This window comes from Rattus norvegicus, chromosome 11, assembly GCF_021556685.1.
Source record: "Rattus norvegicus strain SHRSP/BbbUtx chromosome 11, alternate assembly SHRSP_T2T, whole genome shotgun sequence".
Taxonomy (NCBI): Eukaryota; Metazoa; Chordata; class Mammalia; order Rodentia; family Muridae; genus Rattus; species Rattus norvegicus.
Genome location: NC_141544.1, coordinates 37750963 through 37772944, shown reverse-complemented (window position 1 = coordinate 37772944; position 21982 = coordinate 37750963). Strand labels below are relative to the sequence as shown.

The following is a 21982-nucleotide window of genomic DNA, read 5'->3' as shown; positions in this document are numbered from 1 at the left end:
GATTTTCAAAATATCATATTTATAGTATTTCTCGATTTGGCAGAACTTTTTTTTTAAATTCCCTGAAAGCCATCAAATGCTGTAATTTAATGAAATTGTATTTGATAATAGAGGTATCCCCCTCCCTAAAAATTTAATATTGTCTATCAAAGACAATTTTGTGTCACACATCAAACTTCCTGTGTTTATTGACAACCGTGTGCAGCATTGGGAGGTGAAAGGTCAGTCACGTAGATTTCAGGGCTACTCCCCCAACCCAGAATGCACACTGGTTGATATCACGTCTTCCACTTAGGGAGTGTAATTTTAGAGGAATTTCATCTAAAAAGACATTGCTTCAACCAAAAACTCTTGGTCTTAACAACATCTTGCTTTCTGGTTGCCAAATCAGTCTAATTTCATTTTCAAATGTCATATCTAACACGTCAGCATGCGTTTTTAAAATTCAGTCTTTATTTAGAAATGGATTTCTCCTCTCCAGGGATGCTCTATATTGTTGATACTTACTGAGGCTCGAAGAGGAGACCCAATTAAAACTCGCCTTTGTCACTATTACCCTGGAGGGAGGTGAAATCCTAACTTCAAAGGTGATAAAAAAATGATTTAAAAAAATTATAGTGTAGATGATTACATCACCCTAAACTGTTATTTTTCAGTGGCCTCCATAAGATACTACTGTTAGTTCAAATGATGGGATAATATTTGAAAGATGTGTTTAATAAAAACCACGATAATCACATTTCCTGCCATTGTGAAATTGTTCCTCTAAAACCTTAAGTCTTTCAAGTGGGGGGTACAGGACTAGGGGAAGCCTCCAGCCATCACACCCAAGGACCAGAGAAACGTTGTTTGTCTGTGTTGCATCGTTCCCAGTATTTTTAAAGATCTCAGATCTTTCTCTGGCACACTCGTGGACATTTTCCTTTCGTCTTCTATGCATATGAGACAATCAGGGGCCTCAAGCTCTTTGTGAGCTGTCTGTGGGCATCACACACGGAAGGGCCATGTCTGAAACCTAATGGTTCTTGGGCAGTGGTCCACACCAAAAGGCTCAGAATTTGGTTCTGACATTTTCTAGGTTAGAGAGTTTCAGATGTTCAGAAAGCACTTTAAAAAAAAAAAAAACGCAGGAAATCACAAAAAAAAAAAAAAAAAAAAAAAAACTGGTAAGACTAACAATGCAATGTGCCTGAGTAGCAGGCTCTTCTCATCTTTTTTTGAAAACGATGGTGATTGGTTCTCTTCAATTTTATTTCCTTTCAGTATATAAAAGGCTGTCGGTTTTCACTCTTTTCCATTGATTAGAAGTAGACATTATTTGGTAATTTATGTTATAACATTTCCCAGGCGGATATTGGAGGTCTCGCTTTCTCCTCCCTCTTGCAGTGTGGTGCAGACCCCGACACCCTTCATCCCAGGAGGATGAGGTGATTTTTGTCAGCTGTATTTCTTGTCTCCCTACAGAGACCATTCAATCACGGCAAGAGAAGGGTTTTGCAGCACTAGTACCAACACACAGGAGAAAGCATATAATTTCTAGTTATTTATAGCTGTGTGGCTGTGCTGCCTTATTTATAGCAGAGCTTCACATTTGAATTGAAAGAGTCATGGTCACCTAGAGGTCAAATGCAGATCGCAGACTCGATTCTGAGGAAATGTGAACGGAATGGGAAGAGGAGCCGGAGAACTCGGGCTTGTGCGTTGCTTCTTCACCTGCTTAGCGTTAACTGAATGGCGTTTCTTTGCTCTGAGGTGATTGATTAGTTCTATAGACGTTCTGTCTGAAGTGCGGCTTGCGGGAAAATAGAGGCTAAGCGAGCTAGAAAAAGCCCTTCCCTTGAACTGCTTTAAGACTGTGCATACTGAGAACTGTGCACTCGGCCCACATCATGAGTCATTTCCTGATGAGGTTTAATACTCTAATCAGGCATTGCTAGATTTTAACTTTTCCCCCATAAAAACCAACATTGAAAAGCACCCCCAATTTTCAGGACACGTATTTGTGATGACTGCTCTCAAAGGGGACTCTACACCACCATCAGTGAGAGGCACGAGACTGAAGAGTTGTCTTACTCATAAGCATTACTTCCTATCTCTCTGAAAAGCCTGTCCATTTGAGGTAAAGAACCCACTGTGCCTTACCCATTTCTGAAGTCAGTTCTGCATCCATTTGAGTTGATACACAGGCCTCACCGCCAGTCCCTATAAAATAGTAAAGTTATTATATAAATATTTGACCAGCTTATATTTCAAATGTGAGGGGACCATTGTGTGTCCGTGTACCATCTCCATCAGACTGCGTTTCAAAAGCAGACAGACAAAGAACATTACACCATTTTTTTTTCTGATTTATTTATGTGAGTGGTCTATCTGCATGTACATACGCCTGCATGCCAGAAGAGGGCAGCAGATCCCAGTGTAGATGGTTGTGAGCCACCACATGCTTGCTGGGAATCCAACCCAGAACCTCTGTGAGAGCTGCTAAGCCATCTCTCAGTCTCTGTTACACCAATTTTACCCTGTAGGGTGACCTATTTCTGGTTACATTGTGTTATAAACCTTGGCACGAGGGTTTCTTTGGGAATTGCCACATTGTTTCAGATAATTCATTCTGTACATACAGGTGTTTAGAAGTGTTCCAGATCCTCTACACCTTTACACTATTATTTACCTATGATAACTATCAGTTCTCCAGTCTTTGCTAAGTATGTGCAGAAAGCAAGATACACAAATCATCTCAGGGCTGTGGGCTCCAGGGTTCAAGCAGGGGCTCCCACTTTTCCACCATGCTGCGGTGTACTACAGCATTCAGATGTACCTCTGTTCCAGTCTAGTATTCTCTTCATCTGCAGCCTGACTGAGAGTTGTAACTACATTCATATGTAGATTTGTGGTTCACAGATGGGACGTCCTGTCAAGGACACCTATGGCCTCTAATACTCAGCAGATGTTTGTGAAGATGTTTGTTAGACCACCTTTCTAGATCCCAAATGCTGCTGCTGTTTACCTACAGCATCAGATGTCTTTCTAATGTAATGTAAACTACAGTGGATGCAGAAGGTACACCAGCAAGCTCTGTTAATCATGGCTCACCTCCACACCCCTCCCCCTCCCCTTTGTTTCATCCTGGTTTCCATGGTCCCAGCCTGTCTGAAAAGATGCCTGAGACCCTCTCTTCTTATTAACCTCTATCTTGGCATTGTGCGTCTGGTCTTAGATTCACAAGTACAGAGTGATGGGGTAGGTGTGACCCCATACATAGTTAATGCAAAGATGACTTTGTCCACACAGAGTGTGATCCAGTAGTCTTGTTTAGTTTGTTGTGTTGGAAGGTTACGATTTGCAAACTAGCTGGCTCTTGCAAGCACGAATGGGGTGTACCAGGGTAGCCCTCAGCCATTGTCCTTGGCTACTTTTGAGCTATTGTTTGAAATTATTCTCTGTCTGTCCTTCCAGCTATGAATTAATACGCATCCATTTATAAGCACATTGTAGAATACTAGTAATGGAACTACGATATTTTCTTAGGCTGTCACACTATATTAAAAACAATTATTAGTCATGGTTGGCATACTCCTTTAATGCCAGAACTCAAGAGAAAGAAGCTGGTGAACCTCTACAAGTTTGAGGCCAAGCTGTTCTACAGAGTTACTCCAGGCTAGCTATATAATGAAACCCTATTTCAATAATAATAATAATAATAATAGTTTAAATAATCATGCACATATATGTTCCTTCCATTAGCTACTTGATAAAGGTATGGAAGTAGACCCTTTTTATTAAAGGAATTGGCCACACTTTTCTGTCAGGTCATTGTTAAAGGGGAAGTAAGGGAGAGTTATATTAAAGGGATTTAGACATGCTTTTCTGTCAGACAGTACAGCCTCATAGCTACACAGTGCTGCAACCACAGACAGTAAGTAAGTAAGTAGGCATGACTGCGTGGTCCCCACGGCAGCCAGTGGTCTGTGGAGATGGCTCTGTTGGTGACGTGCCTGTTAAGCAAGCATGAGGACCTGAGTTTGGATCCCTGGCATTCACACGCAGGGTCAGGGACTGCAACGCAGGAGTCTGGAACCTGTTTTTAAAATAAATAAACAAACAAACAAGCACATATATAAGTAGGGAATGATCGAGGAAGGCACCGTACATTGGGTTCTAGCCTTTGCATGTATGTGCACACAATGAAAAGCAGCCAACAGGCACTCATCCGTTTCAATAACTTTTATTAACGCAGAGGGTGCCAGTGCTGTAGCTAAACCTTTTGAGAGACTCTAGCAGGATAATGTAAGCAGGCCATACTCAGTAATTTACTTATGGAATAATAGATGAGGTAGGTAGGATTAAAGGAAACATTGCTCTGGGGCTGGGGAAATTTAAACTGGTTTTATCCTTAAGACCTCTATCGAAGTTAAAAGTCCATTAGCGCTCACTCTCAGAAGTTCTGTGAATGTGGTTGGTAGGGAAGACCAACATTCTGAGCTCATCTATTAAATATTGAGCAGTTATGACTGGCCATGTCTTTGTGAACCACTGGTAATGAAGTCAAAAAAGCTTCCAGCAAACTCGCAAGAAACAACACCCTCTGGTTAAGCCATTCTGGCTTCCAGTTGCGGTTTCTCTGGTTTTATATCTTTCTGTCTGTCTGGCGGTTGTTTCCATTCAGACTCAAGATAGCTTTTAAGTACAGGGAATATAGCTATTAATAAAAAAAAAAATAATGCCAACATTCATTCTTCTACATCCATTTCACCTATCTGATAAAAGTTTTCCCATTACCAGGAGAAGTACACAGACATAAAAAAAATAAAGTTATGCTTTTATTAACTTCTGTCCACGCAGTGCATTCATAGTGTTCTCCAGCAACCGTGGTCAAACTGGACATAAAGGAGGAGAGGCTCCAGAGCACATGGCCAAAGAGTCTTCGTTCCTCTCCAAAATCTAGTATGCTATTGAAAGATCACTCCCTTTTATTCTGCCCATATGAGTGGCCCATCCATCTCAAACTTGGTAGGAATGAAAAATGTTTAGGTTTTGAGTGGAATACACTAAGAGTTTCAGCTACTCTGAAATTAGAGCAATGAAGGAAACTTTGAAAGAAATGTTTTAAATGGAGATGGCCTTTTGAAAGTCTTGTCACGTTGAGATTAAATTTCCCCATAAAATCCTCCTCTACAGGTTTATAGTTCACCCATGCATAAATTACCCATGCTGCCATCTCACATAACTCATAGCTGTTTCAAGGAACGGCAATACCAGCTTCTAAATCATACAGAGCCTTCGATGATAAGGCAGTGAGTTACGTAAGTCTTCACTGTTATCTTTGGTTGCCAGTGTTGTATAGATAAGCTGCATTCCTAGGAAAGGATATGTCAAATGGATGCTGTTCGTGGACTTTTATTTAGGAATCACTCTCTTGTGTTCTAGTTTAGATGGCCAAGGTCATTATTCTGACCCCCTCCCCACCCAACATATGCAATATAAGGAGAAATGGTGACTCATCAGAGAGTCAAGTGGATATGAAAACGATAGGGCCTTTTTTTTTTCCTAATATCTAAATTGTCAGTGTAAAGATGGACTGGAGTTCAGTCAGCCCCTATTATCCATAGCTTCCTTATCCGTGTATTCAACCAACCATGAGTCAAAAATAAATTCCTCTGTACTGAACATGTACAAATTTTTTTCTTCTTCCCCAGACAATTCAGCAAGGAAACCACCCCCTTTAATGTTTGCATTATCTTTAGTAATATAAGCAGTCTGAAAAAGGACTGCGTATACATTAGATACTCCAAGTTATACCAAATATATAAAAGAGAGGTAGGCATCCTGGAGTTTGCTATCTATAGGGAACCCTGGAACCAACCCCCTATAGACACACCCAGGGCCAGTTAGTCTATGTGGAGTTGGAATCACGGCAAGGGAAACTGGTGTACAAATAGTTGGGTTTGACCATTTCTCTCCGTGAACCCTCTGGGCTGCATAGTGATTTCAACCACTTCCAGGAACCTCGGTGGGTTTCACTTCGTTTTAAAGTAAGTTCCTCACGTAGTGAGGCCTTTCTCAGGAGACAGGAAGTTTAGAAAATGGCATCACATTCTCAGAAATAGTGTTTTTAGTGTGAGACCATGCACCAAGATTATTAGGGAATTAGAAGTATGCCAGTTCCCCTCCAGCCAGAAAATAGACTTCCAGTGGACCTGAAGAAGACCTAAGAATATACAGTGGGCAGCATTGGTGTCTCATTGTTATTAGAAGTGAAATGGGCTCTCACACACGTGAAGAAATTTACTTTCATAATACTCAGCTTCCTGGGGTTTAAGTTTAGATCATATAGTTTTATCATGACAAAACAGACACGACCGTGCAATGCTCCATGTTCCTTCATGTATGTGGCAAGCAGAGGAGGGAGACTGCAGAAGACGTGTGTGTTTGTGTGTGTGTGTGTGTGTGTGTGTGTGTGTGTGTTTGTGTGTGTTATAAGCCCATATATGCATGCGTGTGCATATACACACACTTAAGGATCCCAGTGGAAGATATTGTATCCTATGCTATCATACCCCACTTAGCTTTCCCTGAACCTGGAGCTAGGCTGACAGCCTACAAGCACAGTCGTGATCCCCTCTCCCTGCTACACAGGATTGTATGTAGGCAGTCATGACTGGCTTTTTACATGGTTCTAGGGATCAAACTCAAATCCTCATGTTTGTAACTTCTCTTATCCACTGAGCCACACCCTCAACTCCTGCATGGTCTTTTTAAAATCTCATCATCTATTCCTCCCAAGCCACCAAACACTCTCACAATGAAGTCTCTTCCCAGTGGCCTGGACATGGGGATAAATTAACTCTTTCTTGCTCAAAAACTAGTGTAGCCCTCTTACAGCCCACCTGATCCTGAATTCATTTTGTGGTTATTTGAGGACACTGGGTTTATTCTCTACACAGTGAAAGAGATTTCTTCTTCTTCCACCATATTGAATAAAAAATACATGTTCCCAACACAGGAAATTATTTCACGAAGAGATGATAGTGATTTGGCCACATTGGAAGCCGGAGCCTATACCATAGCTTCTAAGAAAACCCAAAGATTTATCAACAGTTTGTGTGATTTGTAATGGTGTGTGGGTTTTCTTTTCTTTTTAAATAAAGCAAAAAGGTAGTTTGGCATGGCAAGGGCACTCCAGAGGTGAAAACGGAGGTGAAGTCAGGAGGATGGCCAGGTTGAGGCCAGCCTGGGCTCAGACAAGACCGTGTGTATGTAAAAACAAATAAACAAACAAATATTGGAGTAAAAAATAAGCCCTCCCAAAAGTTGTCTCCACTCGGCTCCAGTGACCCATTTGAAGTGTCATGGAATCAGCTCGTGTTCTGGGACATACAGAACTGGTATTGTTCCGGCCAATCCTTTCCTCAGAAACACCTGTAGGACATGAATGGGCCACTGTCCATCACCTCAGTGGACTTTGTCACAATATATTAGCTGGTCCTGGGAGCATAATGGCTTTCAGATGTAGGCACTTAGGGGAAGAGACTCTGAAGTCTCTGGATGGTCCTTCCTTTAAGGTCCTTCCTTGTCATAGAACAACAATGGCAGGCTAATGTCGGTTTAAGTATCAGTATATACTGTCCTTGTCACCTTTAATAAATGACCTCATGGTTTGCTGATTTAACTATAGGATTCCCTTTACCCATACCAACTGACATGGAGGGTTAGTATAAATGGCTCTAAGTTTGAATCAAAATACTGAAAAAAAAAGTGGAATCTTAAATTTCAACAGTAGGTTGTAACTGGGACTCCTAACAAAATTTCCTTGAAGAGAAACTATATTCCTTAGTTTTTTCTCCAGGGAAATTGAAAATGGTGTGTGTGTGTGTGTGTGTGTGTGTGTGTGTGTGTGTGTGTGTGTGTGGTATGTGCATGCGCATGTGTACATGAGCATGTGCACATACACACATACGTACGCATACATTTATATAAAGATTCATAATCTGAGGAATTGACTTCTGTGATGTTTGTGGATACCGATTAGTATATGATTGACTCCACTGTTTCCAGTCCATGGGCAAAGACCAGTGTCTCAGACGAGAATCCAAAAGCGCAAATACCTCCTCTTTCGTTTGTTTTTTTGTTCTGTTCAAGCTCTTGGAAGAGCACCTGAAGGGATCTATGTCCTCAGATCCAATCACTAATCTTATACTGTAACACCCTTGCACACATACAACCAAATGATGTTGACTCTAGCAGCCTGCAGCTCAGTCAAATTGGCACATGAAATCAACCAGCATAGAAATAGACCTTGATACAGCAGAGTGAATGGTAATAACATCACGTGCTGATTTCCATGTTCCTATAAGGAATCTATTTGAAATAACCTTGATACCGTTAAATATACCCCACTTGCTTATGTCCTGGTTATTATTTTATTCTTACTTTTGCAGACATACGTACACATACATTTCAGTTTAGACCAATCACAGCAGGCATTTCTAAGGGGACGCGTACTCTGGTAGTACTGAAAGCAGATGGCTGTCGGGCTCGAAACATTCCCACCGTATGAAATGTAAAGTGCGGCTTGCCTGCTCACCTCAGCCTGCTGCTGTTTGATTTACTGCTTTCTACTGTAGCTTCTCATTTTCACTCTGCCAGTGAGAGGGAAAGAAAGGGTTGATCCAAGGGAAGCAAGTTTTGATAAGGTGGTTAAGAAACACGTGTGTATTGATTTGCTCGAGGTTGTGCGAAGCAAATACATTTGTCTTTGGTATCTTTTCTGTTATAGTGTTTAAAATCGCAGATCATTTTTCCGTCATTCAGAATAAGAAACCATATGTTTTATTTATGTCCATGTTCTTTGTGGACTAACACATATGTTGAATTTTGCTGCGTTTTGTTTGTTTGGTTGGTTTCTGGAAAATGCGTTGCTTTTTCTGTAGATGACATTGCATAGTCCTGTGTTCCAATTTATTTTTCAGTGAATTAGAGTTAAATGTGTCTGATTTTTCCCTAAGGTTAGCATAAAAGATTTCTGTACAACATAATGGGAGACAATAAAGCCACAGGCATGCATGGAGTACCCCGTGTGACTAACACTTAATGGTAGGATGCACGGCGTGTTATCACCACTAGATATAATTCTGGAATGCACAGTGCTCTAGTCCCTTGCCCTGGGTACCAGCTGGTGTAAAAACATTGTCTTAGGTTCGCACGTAGCTGGGCCTAATCTCAGAGTCCCCAGTGGACCTTCCTTCCTTGTCCCCATGGGGCTAGTGTTCCCTTTTTTATCTGCTAGATGAGGACAGTTCTTTGAGGTTCCAGGAATAACCCTTTCCCGCCTCCTTTCTGCTCAAATGCCACACCTGGAAAGGCATCTCAGCTGCTGTCATTTTCTGAAAAGAAATGGTTAACCAGTGACCGAAGAAAAGGGAAAGAAGTCAGAATGCACATCTCTCATGCTTTTTGAAATGCATTCTGGTTTCTGTTAACAGGGTCAAGCCTTTGATTCTAATTCCAGCCATTTTCTTAAATGCACAGAAAAGGCAGGTTGCCTCAGACGACTCAGCTGTGACCTCTCACCCAGTTACCACCGGGGCTATTGCAGCCCAAGCCTCTTATTCCAGGAATTGGTTGAGAAGTGTGAAAGAGTATTTGAGACAGTGGTTGATATCTTTGAATGAGCGTTTAAGTTTATTGGAGGTTGATGAGGTCATTTCCTGTTTAGGGAGAAACCACATTCCTCTTTCAGAACTCTCTCTCTTTCCTCACACTCTTACATGCTTTCAGTTCCTGCTCATCACTGCTCATTCGTGAGTTAGAGCATTTGTGTCCCACAGCTCCATCTTCGGTTTCCTGAGCGCCGCTGTTGCCACGTAACGTCACAGTGGATGCGGCAATTCAGAGCCTGCCTGGTGGTATTGAATTCAAAGTAGAAATCACTGTCTGTCTGACGAGGCAGTGTGATGAATTAGAGATTGTTGCCAAATATGCGAGGGCCGAATGTCCTTTTGTGGTTTTTAAACTGCCCTTGTTGGTGTTTATATGTCTTCCCGTGGTGTTCAAGCTCTCTCACGAAGGGTGGCTTTGTAATTAAGCCGTCTGAACCGCAATGTGCAGAGCTCCCATTTCGCTGAGATGCCTTAATGTTGCAACAGCCTTCTTTTCAGATTCCACGGGTTTCTGCAGGACTTTCGGTGTCTGATACTGGTGACATCCTTAGCTACTTTTCAGGTTACAAAATAGCCAAACAGAGCATGAGGATTCAGTGAAATGTGGCTGTTGTATGCAGTCATTGCTGGAAGAATGCCTATCTGGGCAGGACATTTTTAATGCTACAGTTTTTAAATGTGCTCTTTAGCTACATACTCCATACTACATGCTACATGCTACATGCTACATTAGTGAAACATGCTCCAGCCATGGTAAAATGTCTCTGGGTGCTTCTTTAGTTGGCACTGGCATCTGCTGTGTCCTGCTCCTTTACACGATTCTCTGTCCTGGGGAATGATTGGCTCTCTTACAAAATGGAGCATTCTTCTCAACTTGCCTTCCGGTCTCCTTTCCAGTTCCCACGACGGCAGCCAGCACCCCTGACGCAGTCGACAAGTACCTGGAGACCCCCGGAGATGAGAACGAGCACGCCCATTTCCAGAAAGCCAAAGAGAGGTTGGAAGCCAAGCACCGAGAGAGAATGTCCCAGGTACGGAGAAGGCTTCCAACTTCTGCTGTTCTGTTGTCTAGGGAGATGCACGCTCGCCTCTGCCTCAGACGGGTAGATACAAAGTTTAATTTAAATGTTTTCCACGAGGACACAGATTGTAGGGTTCCCCTACATCTATCCAGTGTGCGATCACATCAAGGAAAGGCAAGTACAAGAGGATTTTGAAGCACATAATCAATTGTGCCTCTCCGCTAAAGAAAAGGTACTCTGCGAGATGGTGAGGCAAGGGCTGTTAACTGATACATTGTAGTAAACTTTGTGTGTGTGTGTGTGTGTGTGTGTGTGTGTGTGTGTGTGTGTGTGTCCTGTAAGAGGCTGTATACTTTAAATGTGCATTGGAAGATTTATTTAAAGGATAGAAAGGAATAGTGCAGTCCCTCACCCACTAAGCAGGAGGATCTGAGTTTCATTCTGGGAACACACATTTAAAAAGCCAGATCTGTGTTTGTAATCCAGCGCTGTGGAGGCAAACAGGCAGATCCCTGGAACTCAGTGCCCAGCCTGTCTAATCTGCCTGGACAGTTCCAGCCCCATGACGTAAACTGTTTCCCAAGAAGTGTGGGGGACTAGAGGAAGAACACTTACACGTTTAAGCTATGCCTTATCCCTTGGGCCACATCCCAGCTAACCCTTTTATCTGTCTTTGGGTCCCAGGCTCCAATCACCCTGCAACAGGCACTGTAGCTTTGTGAAAACTCCCCATGCCTTAGAGCCCCGGCTGATCCAACCAAGCTAGTTATTCCTGCGGTGGCTTACCTCACATCTCTACTCCTCCTGTCCCTAAATGCACTCTAAGACTTCATTTGGTCCTCCTGTCAGTCCCCTGCTTGAGATTGGCCCTAGCCCTGGCCTTGTGTCCTGCCTCTGGGAATCATGAAGTCTTCTCCGTGGAGCTCATCTCCTGAGCTGTTGGCTCCCTGAACACCCTTATTTCAAACAGAACTAATGATTTATCTCAAGAAAGCAGGACAAGGTTGCTATTTCTTTAAGGATCACGAGGGATCATATCCGGCCCTACACTACAGTGTAACACTGAGAAAAAAGGTTTCACAACCACACTGGACCGCAATAATCTGGCCACGAAGTATGATTCACATTCTACTGGGTTGGTGGACCATGAGGAAAACCTAGAAGCAGGTTGAGCTAGGCAGCCAAGTGAATGGAAGAGCCAACTGAAATCAAGCCCCTGATAACTAGAATTTTTCAAAAAAAAATTTTTCATTAGAAAAGTCACTTAGGAAGGTGTGGAAGGACTCAATTGGGATTTACTATAATTCGCTCCTTTAAACAGAATTGATCTCATTTCCTGAGGCTTTCAGAGGCTTCCCTGTGACCCTTACAAAATCACAGCCCTGGGTACATAATTGTGCAGAAGTCCACAGGAGCACAATAAACACTGAGCGCTCCCCTGATGTTCCCAGTGCCTGCCAGGGCACCCTGACCCCAGCCTTCCCTGCCTCCCATCCACCTGCTGGCTGGCTTGTCTGCATCTGGAAGCTGCCCCCACCCCCACCTCTGCGCTCACTTTGCTCTCCACATTGGCTTAGTTTAGAAATGTCTTTCCCTTCTTCCCATCCATAAATCTCACAAAGTCCTCTGCCACACATCATGTTTGACTTGGGGCAAGTGGTTTCTCTCACCTTTTATTTGATTTCTGAAGTGTCATATCTTAGCTTGCGGATTGGTGATTTCTGTATCTGTGCCGTATGTTTCTACTACGCTCCAATTCCTTTTCGTCCATACAGAATTATATAAGGCATACATACCCACTTGTACTTCATCCTCAAACCCTCTTGAATCTTTTTTCTTAAATGTTTTTTCCCCACTGTATCTGAGGTATTTTTAAGTGATTAAGAAAATTAGTCTCAAGCCCTGTGCCAGCCTCTGACGTGATAGGCTGTGGAAACGAGAGCCCTGCTGAGCATCCACTTAATCCAGGACTTAGGTCATAGATTTCCAGGAGATTTCCTCCATCTTCACAGATCAGAGATTACTTAGCTGTAGTCATCCTAGGGCAGAGACCTCGCCTGGTGGACTCCAGTACCACAGGTTTAGCCTCCGTTTACCTCCAGAGTCTATTCCGCTCAGTTCCGGGGACTTTCTGACTTTGAACTTGTCTGTCTCTTAAATCTCGACTTAGTAATCGTCATTTTCTCTGCACGACATAGCCAGGCCTCAGAAGAGCCGTAAATCCTGACGGAGTTGATAGCTCTCTGCACACAGTGAAAAACTGTTGTACAGGGACCCACAGTGCAGCCCTCGAGTTCAGATTCAGAGGGCTTCAAGGTTTCAAATTCCGAGCTTTCCGACTCGATTTTTATTGTAGTTTTCAATGAATTTTCTTGGGTTAGCTTACAGAATAATGGCCCGCATCTGTTTCTGTTACAGGGTACAGAGGGTTAGGAAAGATGACATATTAAGGACCTAGCAGTCCGAAGACCTTGGTTACAATGTGACTAACATGTGTCAGATGCAAATGAGGAGACACACCACCTAAATGCCTTCGTTACTGAATCAGTCACTTCCTGTGATGCCAAGCAGCCTGACAAGAGCAACCTGAGAAAGGAAGGCTTTGTGTTGGTGTCGAATTCCAAGGAACAGGGCAGAGTGACACGGTGACCACGGTGACCACAGTGACCACGGTGTGAGGCAGGAGCTTGAGACAGCAGGTCACACAGCACCTACAGTCAGACAGAGCAGGTCCCGTGCATCTGCAGTCAGGCAGCAGAATGCATGGCCGCTCTCTCCTTTTCCTCCAGTCCAGAATCCCCAGCCACAGCCCGGTGCTACTTAAATTTAGGGTGTGTCTCCCCGCATCAGTTAACCTGATCTGGAAAAATCCCTGCCCCTGTCGTTTCTGGAGACTTGTTTCCATGTTGACCCTAATCCTGTCAAGCAAGATTATTCATCACACCTACTCACGTATCTAGTCCGTTTAGTATGTATGAGTATGTGTGTAAATGAAGTCCTTCAAAGCAAAAATTCACCTGATGCTGGTGCTGACCCTTAACGTGCCTGTAGATAGAATTTCCACTCTGTAGCAGCACACTGAGCCAGGAGGCCACTGGGCTTATCATTATTCCTTGTCCCTTGATTACCATCATAGCTTTCTTCTTCTGTTTTCTTGAATCATTTCATTCGTTTACATCTCTAATGATAACCCACTTCCCCGTTACTCCTCCACAAGCCCCCATCCCGCAACCTCCCTCTCCTCCCTCCCCTTTGCCTCTATGAGAGTGCTTCCTCTCCACCCACCCTTTCCTGCCCCATCCCTCCAACATCCCCCTATGCTGGGGCAACAAACCTCCACAGGGCCAACGGCCTCCCCTCCCATTGCTATCAGGCAAGGCCATCCTTTCCTACATATGTATCTGGAGCCATGGGTCCCTCCAAGTACACTCCTTGGTTGGTGGTCTAGTCCCAGAGAGCACTGCGTTGTCCTGCCAGCTGATCTTCCTGTAAGGCTGTTCTTCTGATAGGGTTGCAATCCCTCTCCACTCCTCCAGTCCTTCGGCGAGCTCCCCCACCATGGCCCCTGAGCTCAGTCTGATGGTTGGCTCCAAACATCCACATCTGCATTGGTCAGTCACTGTCTGAACCTCCCAAGGAGCAGCCACACCAGGTTCCTGTCAGCAAGCGCCTCTTGACAACGGCAACAGTGTCGGGTTTGGTGTCTGCAGACAGGATGGGTCCAATGTGGGGCAGTCCCTGGATGACCCTACCTTCAGTCTCCCCTCCATTTTTTTTGTCCCTGTTCTTTGGATGGGAACATTTCTGGGTTAAAACCTTTGAGATCAGTGTGTGGCCCCATTCTTCAACCAGGGGCCGTGCCTATCTACTCTTTCTTAAACTGGTCTGTACAGTGAGATTACTGATCACAGGGCCTGTTGTGAGGAATCAATTAGATCAGACAAACTTTGTAAAGCACTTAATCCAGTATCGACTACCAGGGTACCCCAGTGAAAGCCACTGGTAAATCTTCTGCATACAGCATGTCTGTAAGTAGCCCTAGAGTGGTGACATAGGTCATGGGTGTGTGAGAGTAGAAGATATTGTTAAATTATTCTGAAAAATCAATGTTCGAGTTCATTTATATAGTGACACATATTTTCAATACATTAGCTAGGTAAATCTTAATTTTTCTTAAATATTTCATGGATCTGCAATTCCAAGTGGGCGGTCCAGGTTCCGAATGTCTAAGATAAGATGATGTATAATGCAGGGATACATAATTCATGGAATCAGTCTTCACACCCCATTAGGACATTTGGTTTCTATCTCAAACTAATTCTGAGATGTCTTGCCTGAGGAACTCTAGTTAGGACATCGCCACCAGGGAACGTTCCCTCCCATGCAGGAAATTGAAACATTTTTCTCCCCAGGCTCGGCTCATCTATAAAGCGAAGCGTCTCTTCAATATCTCCTTGTCCACCACGACTCTTTATTAGCTAATAGAAATGCCCAAGCACCTTGAACCGTTTGTATGTTTTCCATGTATCTTGTTCTCAAAAAACTAATTTAAAAAAAAAAAAAAAAAACCAACTCACACGCTGATCAGATAGGACCTTCCAAGCCGCGTTTTCCTTGCAGTTTTGGAAGACGTGTGAAAAAGTCCAGAGTGCCTACCCTGTAGGTGACTGGGTGTGCTGCTTCATCTTCCTTCATTAGGATCACTTCCCAGGGAACCCACCTCAAAGACCAGACAGTAGACAAGGGAACGGTAGCCACAGGTGAAGAATTAACCTGCGTCTTCATTCAGCAGAACGCAGCAATAGACACTGTATTCTGATCAGTGACTAAAAAATGGAGGACAGGAAATGGCCGTGACACAGCAGGCTAGCCTGCCTACTCAATTAGCGTATTACCCTTGGCCACATTCAGAAGATTATGGTGCACGCTTTCTGGGGATTTCTGGCTGGATTCGGAGTAATCCTTGCTACTCATCACTTAGGAAGAATCATCTACTCTTCTTCGCTTGCACAAGGAGTAGACCTTAGCATTTCAGACAACAGAAGCCTTCCTTCTCTTCTGCACCACCTCTCCTTTTGTGGCATTGTATTCCTGGTCTGCACCTATGCATAACCAAAATACACCACTTGAAACGTTTTGACTTGATGTCGTAGAAGGTTAAAATCAATGTCATCGACAGGAGGCTTCGTTCAGATAGCATACGCCTTTTACGGGTAATCGGTGTTTACTCACATCGAGTAAAATGACTTCCAGACATTTCTCAGAGAAAATGAAAAGGTGAACCGACTTTATTTCGAGAGGCTGCAATACATGTGGACATTTATATTCACCATACTGCTGGCATAAATTTTTTATGTTCTTGTAGGACAGATGTTATTCACATGGGGGTGGACACGTGATGCGTTTTTAATAGGAAACATACTGCAATGTAAGCCACCGTATTAAATCTGTATTTGAAAGAATGGGGGATTTTCATTTGAAGTCTTTTGTCATCTTTACAGGTCATGAGAGAATGGGAGGAGGCAGAACGTCAAGCCAAGAATTTGCCCAAAGCTGACAAGAAGGCCGTTATCCAGGTAACAACTGAGCCCCCTACGCACCAGACAGGACATGGCACACTCAGTCATCAAGGGCCTCTAGGCATCTGCTAGAAGCCCCTGTGTCCATATTTGCATGAACTTGGCTCGTTCTCAGTCCTTGTCTTAGTAATAAGTTGCTTCCCTTACATTTGCTCCCACATATTTAAAATTAGAATTAATCACCCCAAATTTATTCTATGACTTGCAATAATATGTCTTTTGAGTAGCTGGAGTTCTCATCTTCTTCAGTCCCTTAGAAGATTTAAGTGAGATTAGGAATTTAGGACTAAACCCAGTCTACAAATACCTCGTACAAACAGGGAGACTATCTTTGCACCAATCCTTACATTAAGTAACAAACATGCTTGTGCATATTTTTCACATCAGCATTTCCAGGAGAAAGTGGAATCTCTGGAACAGGAAGCAGCCAACGAGAGGCAGCAGCTTGTAGAGACACACATGGCCAGAGTTGAAGCCATGCTCAATGATCGCCGTCGCCTGGCCCTCGAGAATTACATCACCGCACTGCAGGCGGTGCCTCCAAGGGTAGGTCTCATTGAGATCTCAGGTCACAGCATCAATGGTGGTATTCAGACAGAGGGGACTGGAGGATACACAAAAGAAGCTAAGGAGAAATGCCATAAGCACTTTATTTGTAGATGTGATTTAGGTAGATTGTATCCTAAAGCCAGGGTCACAGACCAGTGTTGGCCCTTCCTCTCTTAACTCTCCTTTGGGGAATACCTTTATACTGTTTTCCGTGTTGCATTCTTATTTTTCTTTAAGTGATCATCTTTTAATCTTTCTTATATAATAAGAAACAATCATACCGTTTTGCCTGATATAGTCATGAGTTTTCATAGTCATATTCTCTGTTCATATTTACCATGGATCATTTTTTCTTCTGCCCCTTGGGCATCCTTTATGTTTTCAAGTGCTTGTAAGGTGAAGTTTGAATTCTTTGGGTTAGAATGTGTGTAAGCTAGTGATTTATTTATGCTTGGAAAACACCTTAACTTCACTTTTGATTTTTAAAAGATATTTTGGCTGGGTATAGAATTATTGGTCCAAGTGATTTTCTTCTACTACTTTAATGATGTTTGCTGTTTCCAACAGACCATTCTTATCACTTCTACAATTTTGATCTGATCTGACTGTGCTAAGTGACATTGACTATTTTATCGATATAAAGTAGTGGAATTGCATCTGGCCTTAGTCTCCTGGCCATCCCTTCATCTCATACCTAAAGATTATGTCTGGTACTTTCTTGCATCATTTTATGTCTGGTCATTTTTTTATTGGATATCATACAGTATAAACTTTATGTTGTTGGGTGCTGGGTATAGTTTTGTATAACTATAAATATATCCAGACTTTGAGTTGAAATCTAGTTAGTTTATCTAGAGGCAGTTTCACCCTTTCGCATTTCAGTATTTTTAGATTTGTTAGGTGGAATGATTCTCCTTGTAGCTTATAATTCCCATTTTCTTTTCTTTTTTTTAAGATTTACTTATTTTATTTTATATGAGTACACTATAGCCATCTACAGACACACCAGAAGAGAGCATTGGATCCCATTACAGACGGTTGCAAGCTACCGTGTGGTTGCTGGGAATTGAACTCAGAACCTCTGGAAGGGCAGTCAGTGCTCTTAACCACTGAGTCATCTCTCCAGCCCTATAATTCCTGTTTTCAATCAGGTTCCTTCTTAATAGTCTGAATGCTGAGTTTCAAATTGAATAGCCAAGAACCAGGCAATCCTGTGTCTATGGGACTCCATGCACTGTTAACTCTAATCCTTGGGAATCTTTTACCTCTAGCCTCAGTTTCTTATACCAGCAAGCATTGAAGAGTCCTCAGCTACAGTCAGTAGGATAACCTGCAGATCTCTTCTAGAACACTTGGTCCTGTAAAGTCTAGCCAACTGGGTCTCCAATGCCTTTCTTGGAGGCCACTGCCTGAGATCCCTACCTTGTACAGTTGAGGAAGCTCAGGGGCCATGGTTGCTGACAACTATAGGATCTCACCTTGTGTGTCTCCTCTTCCTCTGTGCTCCATGGTTCTTACCTCGCAGAAGCTGTTCCTCTTATTTAATTCTTCTGTTCCTTTTCTCTAGCAGGAGGGTGAAGTCTTGGTCTTCTTGATAGATCTTGGCCAGAAGTAGAAATTTGTCCACATCATGTAACTGAACCCAAACTCCACCCACTTGTGCTGATTCTCCTCACTACTCTGGTTTTCCTTTCCCTGTTCAGGAGCTCCTGGCATTCCTCCGGGTAGTGAGATGGCACCAATTCTTTTGTACTGATGACATCACTATGATCTCGGGAGATTGGGTGGCTGGTTCAGGGTGACACCAGTAGTTGTGGACAGAGAAAGCTGTGAGTCAGTTGTCTGTTGCAATGGCTTTTCTCTGGACCATACTTCCTCCCTGAACAAAGAGCTTCTGAAAATAAGATGTCTATATTAGCATTTTAGTTTCTCTGAGCAATCTCTGTCTTTCCCAGTACTTACTGAAATTCTGGTTATGTCTCTCTGCAGAGAGCAAGGTTCTTGGTTACTCTTTCTTTAGAGAGCATGCTTTGATGAGGAGAGTTGTGGGTGTCATTTGTCAAGCAAGAGCTATTGGGTGGGGTTTTAAGACTAAGCCACAGGCTTGAGTCTTGGGGCACTGCCTCCTGTGCATAAAGGTACTGACCTTGAGTGCTATTTAAATTTTGACCCAGCCACTGTACTTAGCTCTGTATTTTGAAAGATGTTAGAAAACTTCTTGTCTTTGTGCATTTCTCTTAAAAGATGTAAATCAAAGAGTTTCCATTAAGTCTTGTAATTCAATGTATGAAGTGTTTTTTGATAAGTTGCCTATAACAACCACAGAGCCAGAGCAACGCAAAGTTATTAGAAAGGTGATTTAAATATCACTGATAATTTGAACACATGGTAAAAGTAGAAAGTTTTTCTGTTTTATAGTAGTATAATCTTATTTGCATGTTTGCCAAGCTTCATAGACAGATCTTCCTTAAGACTAGTGAGAAATATGTGACCTGAGGCACATGTGTCCTGGTTTTAATTAATTCTAACAGAAAAGGAGGGAATAGGCTAGAAAGCTGGGAAGCTTCTCTGTTTCTGTAAATGTATTCGTTCTCACCTTCCGTCCAGAAAGGAGCCGCCCTCTGGCGCTTCCTTCTGGGTACATCTTCATGGGCAGCTGTCCACAACTGCAACCCTGGGATGCTCTGGGGCCCATTTCTATGCTACTGTTTGCTTTTCTTTCCTCTTTTGAAGTGAAAAACCTACTATGGTATTACAAGTGTTTAGATATTTAAAAACATATAACACACAAATGAAAATTGATTATTTACCTGCTGGTGGTTACCAGAGTTTGCCCTAGAAAGCAGAGAGTTGGTAAGAACTTCTGAGAATGTGTGCTTATGGCTTCATGCACACACACACAAACACACACACACACACACACACACACACACACACACACAACTCGGAACCATTTCTAGAGGTACATACATTTATTTGTTTAAGCTTAACATGCATTCTAATTTAAAACTCATCAGTTATAACTGGATTTTAGCTGAGAAGTCTTACTTTAGTTTTATTATGTAAGTGATTTTAATAAAAAAAATGTACTTCCAGTTGTTTCAAAACACTGTAGGTGTTGGAAAAAGAGGGAATATAATTAAAGCAGCATAAATGCATCCAACCTTGAATTGTTGGTTCATTAGAGAGTGTTTGAAGAAAGAACAGAGGATCTCAAATGTGAATATGCAAAATTAAAACAGATTGTTGTAAATCACCCTGGAAAAAGTCAAGAATATGTCACAGGTGGCATTTGTTGGATGATCAGACCTCTTGGCAAACCTTTCCCGGGGTCTGCGTTGCTTTAAAACATCTTTTGTTTACTAATTCATGCTCGTTCTGTGGGCTCTGCCCTCTGGGTTGTGTTACTAAGCCTGTTTATCCCTGGAGAGCTTCGTTCTGTTTGGTTTGACTAAACAAGGCTTACAGATGCAGAAGTCCATATCAGACCTGGCCTTTCTGTGCTGTGGGGTTGGAGGAGGTTAGCTCTGTCCCCAGTGTCTGTACAGCTAACATTTAACTGAAGGCACGAATCACGGAGTTGTGCCCAAGGCCTAAATCTCGTCTAAACTGAATGTAATTGGCAAAGGTCACTGGTTTGTGGGAGAGGACTGCAATCAGTCTGTTTTCTACCGGTTCTGGTGTTATATAAATAAATACCTGTGTTTAATGCACAAGACAGATATGGATCTGTAACTAGGGACAAGTTGCTTAACAAATGATTTCTTCCTCCCCAGTCTGCAAATCAGGGCTAAATTTTCAACTCCTAGCAATTAACGTGTTCCTAGCTTTGGTTGGCCATAATTCAAGACCAGAAGGATTCACTGAAGGTTGAGACAGGACTGTAGAGAGTACAAAGACATCTTCCTTCCCAAGGGGTCGGCGAGGTGGTGAGAACACATGGAGGCTTTGGTGACTGTCCCAGTAGGGAAGGTCTTCTTAGTTAAAGAGGAACCAATGGGCAATGACGTTTCTGGAACTCCTTGAGCATGTGCAATATGTCTGCTCCAGCAGTGTGAGCCATGCTAAAAAAGGATATATTATGCAAAACCTTTCCATATAATCCTCGTTATTATCCAAACTCAAAATCACCAAATGGAAGGAAGCCATGAGAATAATCTATTGCTATTTTCTCTCTTGCTTCAGTGAAAAATCTATTGCTTTTGTGTTTGCCCTAGAGGGATGGTTTTCTAAAGAAAAAGATTATGGATACATCTTTATATCAAGCTTTAAAAATTTCACTCAACCACTAAACTTAAAGGCAAAAAAAAAGTTATTTTCTAAAAATTGCAAAGTCAGTTTCCCCAATTGGTCTTGATTTGTTTCCTTAGTTTATTTTTGTTTGCATTCATTTTCCTGGGGCTTTCTCCTGGATTTCTCCTGTAACATTGAGAACATGTATACAATGTTGGTGGCAAAAATCAGGAATCAAAATCAACAGGAGACACCACCAAGGATGGAGGTGTTGCTGTCTCAAGTGTGTCTTTAAAACACCACACAAGTGTTTCATACACTTTATATCATACATTACTGAATATTTTTTGAAATCTGAGCTATACAACTGCAAAAATCTGTGCCTTTATAAAAACAGGAGAAAGTTACGTTTTTTCTGGGGAGGTAAAAGTTCAAGGTTTTAGAAACCATTAGCGTGCTATTTAATGTTTCAGGATGTTTTTTTTTTTTTATATTATCTGAAACAGTTCATGATTTCCTTCCATTTTGTGGACAAATGGTATTAAGAAGTTATAAGGACAATGGATGGATATCTTTTGGAATTAGTGCAATGAGCCTCTTTAAGAGGATATATCTGGACTCTGTTAGATATTTTCTGGGACGATCGACCACTTCGAACACCTTCTTAAAGGGCCAGGGAATACTGGATAAACACATGAAGTGGGTTTGGAACCTCAGTGTGGCCTGTGAAAGTTGGGAGACTAGTGTTGTCATCTGAGAGATACTCACTGGCATGAATAAGGTACAAAGAATAGTTTACACGCTGGGAACACTTCTGAAGTTATACTTGGCTCTGAGTCACTCATCCATTTAATTAACAGTCAATTACTACTTTGTTTAACTGTCGTTTCTTAGCAGCTACATTGAGCCAGGAACTATGATGGGAGGCAGGGATGGGCCA

The 21982-nt window shown here is 42.5% G+C and overlaps 1 protein-coding gene across 6 annotated transcripts in view; it reads left to right on the top strand.

The window, feature by feature from the left end:
• App (amyloid beta precursor protein) overlaps positions 1-21982 on the top strand; it is a 216812-nt gene that overhangs the window by 133115 nt on the left and 61715 nt on the right. For all 6 annotated transcript variants that reach the window (XM_087576826.1, XM_087576824.1, XM_087576823.1 and 3 more), the window contains 3 exons: positions 10557-10690; positions 16183-16257; positions 16648-16806. In XM_087576826.1, the coding sequence (XP_087432952.1) occupies positions 10557-10690; positions 16183-16257; positions 16648-16806 (368 nt within the window). The remainder of the gene's footprint in view (positions 1-10556; positions 10691-16182; positions 16258-16647; positions 16807-21982) is intronic.